The sequence below is a fragment of the Balaenoptera ricei genome, chromosome 18, assembly GCF_028023285.1.
Source record: "Balaenoptera ricei isolate mBalRic1 chromosome 18, mBalRic1.hap2, whole genome shotgun sequence".
Lineage (NCBI taxonomy): Eukaryota > Metazoa > Chordata > Mammalia > Artiodactyla > Balaenopteridae > Balaenoptera > Balaenoptera ricei.
In genome coordinates, this window is record NC_082656.1 from 81765256 (window position 1) to 81779822 (window position 14567).

The window sequence follows — 14567 nt, forward strand, 5'->3', positions numbered from 1 at the left end:
GAATCTGTTTAGGTGACATTGTCATTTCGAGAAATGCCATGAGATGACAGCTTTCCAAAGGACGCAAGTCACACGCCAGCCTTCTGTTTCTGAGCAGAAATCCCCGCTTGTACTGAGGACACAGTGACTCGCAGCCACCAACGGGGCAGGGCGAGCCCTCGGACCCCAAGGCACAGAAGGCATCCTTCCTTCTCCAGGACTCAGGCTCCTCAGAAACCAGTACTGCCACCAAACGAGGCTGCAGGCCCACCTGGCCGCCAGAGCGTCCCGGGCACCCCTCCGTCCAGGTCTTCAGGGACGGCACACGAGCTCGGGGAAGGGCAGGTGCCTTGACTTAGCTGCTCCAGCTGTGAGGTCATCTCCGACTCGAAGACACAGTGCAGACAACGTCTACATGGACGGGCATTTTGTGCCTTAATCTTGTTGCTACGACACAGCCAGCCCAAGGCGGACCTCTCTGGGACCCGCCACCTTCAGGTGCTTCAGTGTTTCTGCGGCTCAAGGGCCCTAGGCAGAGCGCACCGTGATCCATCCTCGTCTCGTCGGGTGTGTGCATACGAGACGGTGCGCCGTGCACGCAGCGGCCCTCCTGGGCTCGCTCTTTCTCGGGCAGACATCACTTCCGTGAAGGACTGGCTTGCTGACCAAGTGCATAAACCCTGGGCACTTCGCCCAGCTCAGATCCCAGCTTAGCCTCTTCCGGGCTTTGTGTAACCCTGCCAGGTTGCCTCCTGTGTCCTGTGAGGGTTACAGGAGTTAAAATACACACAGAGTTGAGATCAGCCCTGGCATTCAGTGCTACCAAGCAGCAGCTATTATTTGGTCAAAATCTGTGCTGGAGGCTCGTCTTGGGGAAGCTGTAGAGACGATGGCTGATTTTGTGCAGGATCCCGGAAGGGCTGTGTGCTCATCCACCCCCACCAACAGTGTTACAAACATGCCATGCAATTTATTTCTCCCCATCTGAACATTTACTTTCAGATATAGGTGAGCATTTCAGGTGTAACCTGGAGAAAAAGAGCTGCTTCTGTGAGGTGTAAATGTTCAGCTACTACAAGAACTCTTGATGCCTATAAGGCTGTTAATAATAAAATTCCGAACTTTCGAAAATAAACAGGGAAATAGATCAGCAGGATACAAAAATAAACAGGGGCCCATGAGCTGGGCAACTGCAGTTAGAGCAGTGTATTCTTTTTTTTTTTCCTTTTGCTGTTTTATTTTATCTTTTTAATTGAAGTATAGTTTATATACAATGTTATATACGTTATAGGTGTACAATGTAATGATTCACAATTTTTAAAGATTATACTCCATTTATAGTTATTATAAAATACTGGCTATAGTCCCTGTGCTGTACAGTATATCCTTGTGGCTTGTGTTATACAAGACCGTTTGTACCTCTTAATCACCCACTTCTATCTTGCCCCTCCCCGTTCCCTCTTCCCACTGGTAACCTCTAGTTTGTTCTCTCTATCCCAGTACGCTTCTTTTTTGTTATATTCACTAGTTAGTTGTATCTTTTACATTCCACATGTAAGTGATATCATACAGTATTTGCCTTTCTCTGTCTGACTTATTTCACTTAGCATAATACCTTCCAAATCCACCCATGTTGCTGGCAGATGGCAAAATTTCATTCATTTTTATGGCGGAGTGGTATTCCATTGTGTATTTATACCACATCTACTTTATCCATTCATCTGTTGATGGACATTTAGGTTGCTTCCATGTCTTTGCTACCGTAAATAGAGCTGCAGTGAACATTGAGGTGCATGTATCTTTTCAAATTAGTGTTTTGAACTCTGTGTTATTTGAGCCAACAAATGTTTTTTAAAGGTTTTTAATTCAAGGCAGAATAAGAGATAATACCATAATTCTAATATTTGAGTATTATTTGATGTACTGGTACTAGCATCACATAAAATCACCTTCAAGAGCTATATTTCATTACTTATTTAATTCTCCTTAGGCCAGGAGTCTTTCAAGAAAATGTCCTATTTGCAAATTTTCATGGCTGAGGATTTTTGATAAGATTCTAACAATTTAACATTCATTCACTGATCATTTGACCACAGTGTATAATAAGCGCGCCTCTAGGGCTTCCCTAGTGGTGCCATGGTTACGAATCCACCTGCCAAGGCAAGGGACACACGGGTTCGAGCCCTGGTCCGGGAAGATCCCACATGCCACGGAGCAACTAAGCCCGTGTGCCACAACTACTGAGCCTGTGCTCTACAGCCTGCAAGCCACAACTACTGAGCCCACGTATCACAACTACTGATGCCTAGAGCCCGTGCTCCACAACAAGAGAAGCCACCGCAATGAGAAGCCCACGCACCACAACAAAGACCCAACGCAGCCAAAAATAAATGAATAAAATCTATTTTAAAAAAAAGAAAAGTTTTGAACTACTTTAAAAAATAATAAGTGCTTCTCTAATTTTCAGAAATAAAGGAAAACACAAACTTACAGCAACTTCCCCATGTTTTGCATGTTCCCAGTAATATATTCGCTCTGCTTGTTTGAGGAGACAGAACAAGGCCACAAAGGGGGCTAAGAGAACAGTTCTCGGGGAGTCTGTCTGTCGGACGCACCCAACACAGCCGCTCCTGGGGAAGCTCCGCAAAGCAGCCTCGAAACAGGCAAAAACTTCCAGCGCCTCCCCTGAGTTCTCACAACGTGGGTGACAAGCAGCCGCCACAGCTCCGATCAAAGGACAGACACAACCGCAGCTGAATCTCGGGGACAGAAGAAATGTGCCAGGACGGCAGGCTGGGGTGGACCGGGGAGGCCTGGGCCCCGGAGGCTCGCCACCCTCCCTGCCCCTGCCTGCAGCCCCCCAGCCCTCACCCCTCCCTCCTGACGGCCACGCCCTCCGGAAGCACCAGCTTTACAGATAAACACGGGAGCATCTGAGACAGAAAAGGTCTTTTGTTCCTCCACCAAAAAAACCCCACAAGACATTCTCTTCCCAACCAACACTGGCAAAACCGAGGGCTCTCAGCCCACCGCATGAGTGGCCTGGCGCCCAGACACAGCGGGGGCACCTACACGCCACAGGCCGGGGGCCGCTTTCCTCCGCCAGGCCTGTTCTCCAAGACAGAAGGGCTTTTTTTTTTTTTTTTTTAATTGATTGATTGATTGATTTTTGGCTGCGTTGGGTCTCCGTTGCTGTGCGCGGGCTTTCTCTAGTTGCGGCGCGCGGGGGCTACTCTTCATTGCAGTGCGCGGGCTTCTCATTGCGGTGGCTTCTCTTGTTGTGGAGCACGGGCTCTAGGCGCGCGGGCTTCAGTAGTTGTGATGCGTGGGCTCAGTAGTTGTGGCGCACGGGCTTAGTTGCTCCGTGGCATGTGGGATCTTCCCGGACCAGGGCTCGAACCCGTGTCCCCTGCATTGGCAGGCGGATTCTTAACCAACTGTGCCACCAGGGAAGCCCCCAGAAATGCTTCTGATGCCTGGGTTCAGGCATTTGTGGAAATACAAGTGGCCCTTCAACAATGGGGAACCAAATAAATATCCTGAATCCAGGGAAAAAGCGAGGTCCCAGCCCCGCAACCTCTTTCAAAAAGCAGATGAGAAATCATAGACAAACTGGAAATCGAAACTTCTAATGCAGGCCACAGAAATCAAAAGCTGTAAATGTAAACGCCAGTCAGTGGCCATCTAATAATATCCACCATTCCGTCACGGGCCCAGTCGTGCTCACGAGGGCGTGGGGGGCGAGGGTGGTAGGCCTCATTCTCTTCTTGCTGTGCTGCTTCACTTGTTCTGCTCTGTCTGGGTGCTACATCTGTCTGCATCTCACCCTGGTCTCCGTGGATGGCGTTCCAGGGCAGCGTGTAGTGGGAGCGCTCTGCACACGGAGGGCACTGAAGTTAAGTGCCTGGGCACCCACGCAGTGGTGGGAAGAGTGGAAAGGAACCCACTAAATGCGACGAGAAGCCGACCTCACACCCGGGCCCCCCAGCATCCAGCATGACCTGGGCCTTAGCTTCCTGGCTTGCAAAAGAGAGGGGATAAAAATACCAACCCCACAAAGTAGCTGTAGGAAATAAGAGACAAGGCCCCCAGAGCACTCAGCATGGTGTCTGGCACCGCTGAAGCCAAGGTAATCCCTGCTATTCACACAGGCAGGAGCCCCAGGAAGGAAGGGGCCGTGAGTCAGCAACCTGGACGCCCTCAGAAAACACTTCCCAAGCCAGCTTTCCTTAGGACACCACCCTGATTTCTGAGAAGACTGTAGCAGGGGAGGATTTTAAAGCACAGGGGCCCCTAAAATTAAAAGAAGCGTCCATGATAGAGGGAAAGGCGGCATGAAATAAGGTGTAAACAGTGTAAAGACTTTGGCTAAGGAGTCGCAGGTCCCTAGCTCCAGCCCCTTTTCTGCACCAACTGGTCCTCGGACATTGGATAAATAACTTCCTGTGGCTGTCTCCTCATCTGAAAGAGGAAGAGGCTGAAAAAATGGATGTTTAAATCCTGTTCTAGTTTTCCAGGATTACACCAGACTCTGTGTGCCCCTGCGACGTGGGTACCTGCAATGGATATGCCAAGTTTACTGACACCTGCTGTGCTGGGAAATGAAAACTCTCCAGAGCTGAAGGATGCTCCTACAATGGTCCGACTGGTCTCACCTTTGCTGCAAGCAAACCCAGAGAGGTCAAAGCTAAGCTCCACTTTGCTCATAGGTCCAAGGCTATTTGAGCCAAAAGAATGGGAAACTCAGTGGGCAGCTAAGCTATTTCAGGGGCCTGAGACCAGCCCACAGAGGCCAGGCCAGCGTGAGGGAAGCCACCAGTTCACACCCACTTCCTCCTGGTCCAAAGAACAGATCAACCAGTGTTTATGAAACGCTTTGCAGGAGATACACGCTCAGCTTGGCCTTCTCTTGGAATAGAAATACTAGTGTGGGGTTGGGTTCGCTTGGGCTGAGCAGGAAGGCAGATCTCAGAGAAGAGCTGGTTTTGAAGGCTGGGTGAAAACAAGGGGATAAGTGGCCGAGGCAGCTGTCACCAGGCTCCACTCGTGAACTTCTTTCCAAAGGACTCTGCTGATGAGACAGAGTGAGCCATTAAATTTGTCTGTGTTATGGCCAAGGCTAAAAGCTTATAATCTGGGTCTTTTCTTCCCAGTGCCTCTCTCCAAGCGCCCTGCCTTTCCAGCAACACTTCTGTGACACTGGCAGAGAAATCAACGAAATTTTCATTGCCGAATTATCCACGTCTGTGCATAAAGTCAGCTAAGAAAAACAAGAAACAGATCGTTCTCTTCATAAGTGTCTAAGAGCTAACTAACTAGTTCACTACACAGAATATCTCCCAAGTCTGTACATGGAAATGGAAGTATCTCAACAAATGTAAGCTAAAACAGAAACTGGCTTTTTAACCAATGGTGTTGGGTCAGCTTGATGTTCAACATACACTGACTATAAAACCCAAACATCCTACTACTCCTAGGTGGTTTACCCGAGAGGTGAAAATTTATGTTCATACAAAAACCTCTATGTGAATGCTTATAGTGACTTTATTCATAATCACCCAAAACTGAAACAACCCAAATATCCTTCAACTGGTGGATGGATAACCGGCGATGGTACATCCATACCGTGGAACGTTACTCAACAATTAACAGGACTGAACAACACAGATGGATCTCAAATGCATTAAGCAAAAGAAGTCAGACTCAAGATGCTCCATCCTGTATGATCCTAGAAAAGACAACTATAGGGACTTCCCTGGTGGTCCAGAGGGTAAGACTCGGCGCTCCCAATGCAGGGGACCTGGGTTCGATCCCTGGTCAGGGAACAGGATCCCACATGCATGCTGCAACTAAGAAGCCCGAATGCTGCAACTAAGACCCGGAACAGCCAAAATAAATAAAATAAATAATAAATAAATAAATATTTTAAAAAGAAAAGAAAAGACAACTATAGGGACAGAAAACAGATCAATGTTACCAGGGGTTGGGGTAAGTAGAGGAGGTGACTTCAGAGAGACCAGGGATTTGTTTTAAATGATGGAAATAGTTTGTATTTTGGTTGTGCTTGTGTTACACAACTGTATGTGTTTGTCAAAACTCCTATAACTAAAAAATTAGGGTGAATTTTACTGCTTATGTGCAAACATTCAATATACCTTACTTAAAACAAACCAAGATAATCTACCAAAAACCAATAAGTATTATATAGGCAAAACTTGTGAATTTTTAAGCTACAAAGCCAAAAGCTTTTAAAATTCATGTGGGAAGAAAAACTCCAAGGTTTACCTAGATAGTACATTAAACATGAAATTGCACGTTAAATAGCATAATACTGTCATTTAAAGAACAGAACAGGTGAAAAGTTCTGAGTCAAGGTTGTGGCATATATAACAGAAGCACGTCTTTCCAGAATCATTTTTTGGAACCGAAGATGAACAGGAATTATAAATCAATAGTCCTTATACCCAGACATAACTATAATTCGAAACATACATGCACACCCTATGTTCATAGCAGCACTATTCACAATAGCCAAGGCATGTAAACAACCTAAATGTCCATCAACAGATGAATGGATAAAGAAAATGTAGTACATATATACAATGGAATACTACTCAACCATCAAAAAGAATGAAATAATGCCATTTGCAGCCATATGGATGGATCTAGAGATTATCATACTAAGCAAGGTAAGTCAGAAAGAGAAAGACAAATACCATACGATATCACTTATATGTGAAATCTAAAATATGATACAAATCAACATATCTACAAAACAGAAAGAGACTCACAGATGTAGAGAACAGACTTGTGGTTGCCAAGGGGGAGGAGGGGTGGGGAGGGAAGGATTGGGAGTTTGGGATTAGCAGAGGCAAACTATTATAAATAGGATGGATAAGCAACAAGGTCCCTATAGCACATGGAACTATATTCAGTATTCTGTGACAAACCATAATGGAAAAGAATATGAAAAATATATATATGTGTGTGTAACTGAGTCACTTTGCTATACAGAAGAAATTAACACAACATTGTAAATCAACTATACTTCTATAAAAAATTTTTTTAAATAAATCAATAGTCTTCATCTTTGTTTTCAGCACTTGGAAAGTACTGTGCCACTTCCTTCTGGCCGCCATGGTTTCTGATGAGTTATCTGCTGTCATTATAATCTTTTTTCCTCCTTTGACTGCTTTCAAAATGTTTTCCTTGTCTTTAGTTTTTGGAGTTTGAGTTTCTTTGGGTTTATCCTGTTTGTGATTCTCTCGGCTTCTGGAATCTTCAGGTTTATGTATGTTGCCAGATTTGGAAAGTTTTCAGGCATTATTTCTGCTATTCCTTTTCAGCCCCACCCTCTCTCCTCTCCTTCCAGGACTCCAATGACACAATGTTAGATCTTTTATCCATAGGTCCCTGTGGCTCTGTTCATTTTCATTCTATTTTCTCTCTGTATTTCAGATCAGGTGAACTGATGGTTCTATCTTCCAGTTCCTGGTTTCTTTCCTCTCTCTCTCCTCCATTCCCTCACCGAGTCAATCCACCAAGTCTTTTATTTTGGTTGTATTTTTTCAGCTCAGAAATTTCCACGAGGTCTTCTTTTGATCTATTTTTCTGAGCCTCTCTATTTTTTCTCATTTGTTTAGTGCAACCATAATTGCTCACTGAAGCATTCTTGCGATGGCGGCTTTGAAGCCTTGGTTGGATAACTCTGACATCTCTGCCATCTTGGTGCTGGCATCTATTCATTGTCTTTTTGGATTCAGTTTGAGATCTTCCTGGTTCTCATATGATGAGTGATTTCTGATTGGAACCTGGACATTTTCATACTGGGTTATGAGACTCTGGGTCTTACTTAAACCTTGCATTTTAGCTGGTTCCCTCTGACATCAACTCGGCATGAGCTGAGGGGCCAGGCAGGCACTGCCCCTTTTCTGGCAAACGCCCAAGTTTCCCACGTAGCCTCCCGTGGCACCATGAAGTGGGGCGGAGGGGGCTTGTTACCACCTGCCGGACATGAAAGCCCGCCTCCCTAGCGGGCCTTCTCCAACACCCCCTAGTGGGGGAGTTGGGGTGCCTCATTACCACCAGGCAGGGGGGAAGCCCTGGTTCCTGCAAGGCCTTCTGGGTGGGTGTGGGTCCAGTTTTTCCTGTGTGTCGGCTAGAGTACAGCAGTTAGTGTCTAAAAGGTTTCTGTCTTACTGTGCTACCTCTTTCCTGGTCCTCTGGTGAGAGAGTAGCCTCTTTTGTCTTGTTTTGTCTGTAGCCTTTGGCATTGCTAAATTTCTGGCTTCTTGAGCTCCACGTCTGGGATGCATGAGGCAAAAGGAAAACCCAGGGAGCTCACCGCTGGGTCAGTCTTTGGATCCCGAGGTCCCTGGGCAGTTTGTCCTCTTCTCTCTATCTTTCAGAGTCCTCTTATGTTTGTTTTATATATAATACCCCAAAGTTTTTAGCTGTAATTAGTGGGAAGAGGAGGGGAAAGTACTTCTGCTCCAGCTTCCCAGAAGCAGAAGTCCCAGTGTGTTATTCTTCATCTCTAAATAGACTTGTAATGTATCGAAGACAAAAGAGATAAGAGTCTCTAAAGAGTTGTTTCAAGAGCACATATAATTAACATCGGGAACCAGTATTTCCTCACCAGGCATACACTGGCCTATTTTGGGCTGCATTATAGGGCCCATGACAATGACATTTTTACACTGATTTTATCATTCAGAGTCAATACATCATTAAGACAATAAAACTGCAAACTTCAGCCTCTCCAAATTGTTCCCATTGCTTTCAACAATTTCATCCAGCAAAACTTAGCTTAAAAAGAAAATACTGCAGAGTAAAATGCTAGAGTCTGTGGAGAACATAAAAATGAATACAACCCAAACTTCCCTCCAAGAGCTTGTAAGTCAGAGGAAAGACAAACGGGTAACAAAACAGATAAAAGGCAGAACACAGTAAGGCACACCAGGTCACGTGGTAGTATTAGTCTGGAGCAAGCAGAAATCTGGCCCTACCACGACTGCTTCACAAAGTATGTGACATTGGAAGACGGGACAAAATTCAAGTTGGGGATCGCCAGGAGAGGGGACAATCCCGGAGAGAGAGATGTCACAAGCAAAGGTGAAAACAGAGGGGGACAGGGCACGTGTGACAAATTCCAAACAGCACCTTTGGCTCAGCCCTGAGGCACTTGACTCCACAACAGGAGGACAAGAGGAAAGGGGCCGGGAGAGTCTGTCATCACAGTGACGAAGTCCTCATTCTAAGAATAAAAACTCCTTTAAACTCATGTATGTACACATGTGCGCATGTGTGTAAAATTTCTTTTTCACAAAGAGGGAAGTTCTGTGAAGTCTCAGCGAAGTGAGAGGGGTTCAATTAGGAATCATAAAGTTTCTATTTCTCCTGTGAACTTAAAGACGACGAAGCATGGAATTATCGCCCAGAGACGTTAACATGACCCAGGTATTAGTTCACAAATGTGGTGGACCTCAGTTAGTTAAAGTCTCCCGAATCGCACCACACTAGTGAGCCTTAAATACCTCCGCCCACCCACCCCCAGGATTCCCGGCACCTCCTCCAGGGAGACTCCGGGCGGACGTCCCAACACGTGCAGCTGCGCCCTGGCAGCCTTTGTCCTCTGAGATCTCTCAGTATAATGGTTCTCTGTCCACCCTGCTGAGCCCCGACAGTAGATTTTCTTCCACCTACCCTAATACCCACATTCATATTCAGGTCACTGTTTTTGCTCAAGAAAGCAGAGGAATTCTACAAATGACGCCTTGACCCCAGAGGGTGCCCATTCAAAATCTTCAGTAGTGCTAAAGATGTGACCCACCCACAAAGAGGTGGACCACCCACAAAGATGTGGACCACCCACAAAGTTGTGGACCACCCACAAAGATGTGGACCACCCACAAAGTTGTGGACCACCCACAGAGACACTGACCCACCTACCAAGACATGGACCACCCACAAAGATGTGGACCACCCACAAAGATACTGACCCACCTACCAAGACATGGACCACCCACAAAGTTGTGGACCACCCACAGAGACACTGACCCACCTACCAAGACATGGACCACACACAAAGATGTGGACCACCCACAAAGATACTGACCCACCTACCAAGACATGGACCACCCACAAAGTTGTGGACCACCCACAGAGACACTGACCCACCTACCAAGACATGGACCACCCACAAAGATGTGGACCACCCACAAAGAAGTGGACCACCCAAAGAGACACTGACCCACCTACCAAGACATGGACCACCCACAAAGATGTGGACCACCTACAAAGATGTGGACCACCCACAGAGACATTGACCCACCTACCAAGACATAGACCACCTACAACACAGGCTTTGCAGGCTTAGCTTCCAGATCCCAAACCTAATCTAAGATTTATTTCCAAGAACTGTTTTTCAGTAGGAGCCCAGGCTAATCTTAAATCCAGGCCCCACCCTCCCCCAGTCTAGCTCTGAGTGGACACCCAGGAGAAATCTGAGAGCTGCGTGTCGAGTTTAACTGAACCAGGGGTCTCCTCAATCCCTAAATGCTAAACTCTTCGGGGTGTTTCTAAAACTACAGAAAGACTTTTAGAAAAGTACTTTCCTTTTTACGTGACCTAAACCAGGAGTCAGCAAACTATTTCTGCAAAGGGCAAGGGTGAATGTTTTTGTCTTTCTGTGCTCTACGGTCTCTGCTGCAGCCACTCAGCTCTGCTGCTATAAAACACGGGGCGGGCGGGGCGCCAATAACACTACGTAGGGCAACGGCGAGGCCCAGGTCAGCCCCCAGATCTGCAGAAAGGGGAGGTCATCCACCAGATGCCCCGTGTCACACCAATCCTGCTTGTCAGGATTAGGACCTCATAACCCACTCAGCAGCTGCACTAATAAATGAAGAGAGCCAGCGAAAATCCGAGCCCTCCACCGCTGGCTCCGTGCACACCTTGCACGGGCCGTCCACCCACTTCTGCGCCAGCCTCGTGAGGCTAAACACGCAGCCCTCGCAGGCCGGTCCAAAGCGTCAAGGGTCGGCAACTCCGCGGCCCCGGGCAAAGACGGCTCTTCTCCAGGCAGGTCCACAACGCTGCCGCCTCTTCCAACCTGAACGAACCCCACTTCCGACACAGCATCCCCACCATCCCCCGGATCCAGGGGCAGCTGCCTAGAAGCGGGGCCGGGGCTGCGGCTTCCACGCAGAGCAGGAGGGAGGATGACCGGGGCTCGTGGTCCCCAGATGGACGGCCCATGTCACCTGGCATCTTCACGCACGCACCACCCCACGCCCCGCAGACACTCCCCCAGGACAGCACAGCCGTTCACAGGATGGAGGCTCTCGGTCCTGCACAGGAGGCCCAGACCTCTTAGCTAACTTCACGGCGTGAGCCATCACATTCCCCTCCCCCGGGAACCCCGATTTCACGACCCGGAACTGCAGCATCCTCTCCTGCGCTGCACTAAAGTTGTTCAAGGGACGGATCTTAAACCAAGTGCTCTGAATCTCATCTCCCTTGGAGCCACGAAGTTTGCGGTCATTGGTTACGACAGCGGTAGGAAACTAAAACTGATACTGGGAGTTGGGATGCTGCTGAAACGAATGGAGAAGTGGCTTTGGAACTGGGCAACGTGCAGAGCCTGGGAGAATTCGAGAAACTTGGTGGAACCAGCTCCAGCCCCATCTACCGTCACACTCCCTTGGAAGCAGTCCTGTGCCAGCTGACTGAGATAACTACCCAAGAGCCCAGCAAATCTCCTCTCCGCGCTCTGGCCCACTCACCACTCCGCCGGCAGGCTTCGGGCAGCAGCCCGGAAGGACAGGCCAAGAGCAAAACGGCAACTCTGACGCCTCACTGTCATTTTTATTATTCAACACCCTCCCACCCCACCCACGCCACGTGACCAAGAGCGGCGCTCAAAACCGTGCATCCTCTAGCTGGTCCCCACCCTTCTGCCTCGGTTACAAAAATTAAAACGAACGCAACTTAGAAGACAATGTGGAATATAAAGAAAGTTTAAGGGCAAAAGGCAAACGGAGGAAAAAAGAGAGAATCCCCTAAAAGTTAAACTTCTGCATTTCCAACAAGGATTACCTAAGAGGCAAAGATTCATACCTGCCTTTCCCCTCCAAGCTGCACATAACCCCACCGTCCCTGAGGAGCCAGGCACAGAGGTGGCCTGTGTCACTGCTGACTCTGAGCCTCGGTCACCCTGAATGTGTGTGCACAGGAGGTCAGCGATGTGGAGAAGGGGCCTGGGGCCCCCAGTGCCCACACTCGGGGTTCCGGGAAGAAGGCGGCAGCCCGGGCAGCCCGGAAGTGAGTCGCTGCCCCCGGGAGCCCAACAAGATACCGAGGACGTCTCATCAGCCTTATTACGAAATCCTCTGGCAGTCAAGAATCCAGCTGCACCATGTCCTTGGCACCGAAGAAGAAAGTGGTTGATCGAAATTGCACTGCTCCTTCATACCTTGGATGCCAAGACGCCTGCTCTGACACCAACGGTCACCTCCTGTTCCAGAAACACCACGCCACGTGGTAAAGGCCAGCTTCTAACAGCAGTCACCACAGGGCTCTGGGTTTGGGTCCCCCAGCGCCAACCCTGCATTACCCTCTTGTAAACCAAGGACAGCAGTGAGGTCCAGCCAGTCAACCAAAGGAGCCTCAGGACCAGCCTTGTACCAAACAGGCAGACGCGTCGTGTTAACGTGGTCTGATTTCTATAGCCCTCGTTCCATTGCTACCGAATGCTTAGTGCTGGAGAGTCAGCTTAGGTAAAGGATCTTAGAGGAACTTCACTCACTCTGAAGCCTGGAGGTGGAGAATAGAGCAGGGAAGGTACACTTGTACCTGGGAGACGCTGTTTTCACAGCATGTTTTCAAATAAATTAGTCAAGATGTTAACAGCCATAACAACAAAAAAGACAGCAGCAGAGAAAGCAGGAGGGAGGGAGGAGGGGTAGACGTCCGAGAGCGGCCTTCATTAATTCAGTTTTAAAAACAAGATGAGTTATAATACTGTTTATTCAGCTGACTGGTGCACCCAAGTTGGCAATTTTAAAATTCTGGACCAGACCTTCCAGTATACATATCACTTTTTAAAGTGCAGACATTTAGGGAATTCCCTGGCGGTCCAGTGGTTAGGACTCTGTGCTTTCACTACCATGGGCCCGGGTTCAATCCCTGGTCAGGGAACTAAGATCCTGCAAGTCGCACGGCAGGAGCAAAAATAAAACAAAACAAAACAAATAAAAAACTTAAGTGCAGACATTTAAAAAGTCAGACCTTAAAGTTTCAGGCTTTCAAAAAGTCATACTCATTGAAAACGGGCCATACAATTTACAGTTTATTTACTTGCGGTATCTTATTCTTTTTCATGGGGAAGGAAATACATTCTATTGTAACACTCTAAGGTCAGTGTAACTATTGAGTTAACAAACTGAAAGCTTGAATCAAGATCCTCTGATATATTGTACTTTTGAAAAAACACAAATATACTACATGCACTAAAAATAATTATTACCTATCTTAAAAATGCTTCTACAGACAATCACTTCAAAACCCCATAACACACATGAGCCTAGATCACGTGGCTGATAAGTGGAAAATGCAGACATGCCTGGCACTGAGGGAGGAGACCTGAGTTCTGCTTCCTACCTTCCTGCCTAAACCCTGAACTCAGGGAGTTCTGAGCCTCTGTTTTTTCTCTTGTAAGGACAGGTAATTTATACTAGCTCTGCTCACCCCTCAACAAGGTTGTTGTGGATAGCAGCTGAGATCCTGTTGGTGGGAGCACTTAAATGCCTCTGGTTACCACTAGCTGGCTGGGCTGGGGTGCTCTGGTACACAAGTCCCCAGCACTCTCTGGAACCCAGGGTGTTCTCCTGGATTGTCGCTAAGATGCACCCAGTGGCTGAACGGTTTCCCAACCAGCAAAGGAGTCAAGTAAGAGGGGCCAAGGGTGGTCCCACACTGAGACTTAGGGGCCTGATCCCGGAGATGCGGACACCTGCGTAGCAAGGGCCGGATCCTGTGTGGGGCAGGACACGCCTACCCTGGGGGACCCTGCCCTGGGAGACCCCGGCCCTGAGGGACCCCTGCCCTGGGGGACGCTCCTCTCCAGCTGGAAGCCCCTCACCCCTCACCTGCAGTGTCCCAAATGGAGATGTTGTAGGAGCGCCACTGCTTCAGGTAGAAGGCGCCGCCCACCGTGCTGACCGTGTCCGGGAAGCGCCGCTCCATGTACCTCTGCAGCAGCGACGTCTTGCCCACGTTCATGTCCCCCAAAAGTACGATCTTCCCGTCGGGCCTCCTCATCTTCCGGCAGGAGACACCGTTCCCTTTTTCCCGCGCCTTTCTGGCCCGTGCGCCCGGGGTGCGGCTGGAGCAGCCGGACGCCCCGAGGCTGCGCAGACCCGGGACTCGCGGAGACTCGGACTCGCGGGAGCCCCGAACTTGCGGGCACCCTCTCCTCCGGACTCCTGGGAATGCGGAAGAGGAAGCGCGTCTCCGCGCTGGGCTGGAGCCTGGGACCCAGCCCGACGGCCACCTCGGGCGTCCAGACCGCGGCGGTCGGCACCAGG

At 48.6% G+C, this 14567-nt stretch overlaps 1 protein-coding gene across 1 annotated transcript in view; it reads right to left on the bottom strand.

The window, feature by feature from the left end:
- RAB20 (RAB20, member RAS oncogene family) overlaps positions 1–14566 on the bottom strand; it is a 33183-nt gene extending 18617 nt beyond the window's left edge. The window contains exon 1 of the mRNA XM_059903180.1: positions 14130–14566. Within this exon, the coding sequence (XP_059759163.1) occupies positions 14130–14301 (172 nt within the window). The 5' untranslated portion in view covers positions 14302–14566. The remainder of the gene's footprint in view (positions 1–14129) is intronic.
- Between the last annotated feature and the right edge of the window lies 1 nt (position 14567).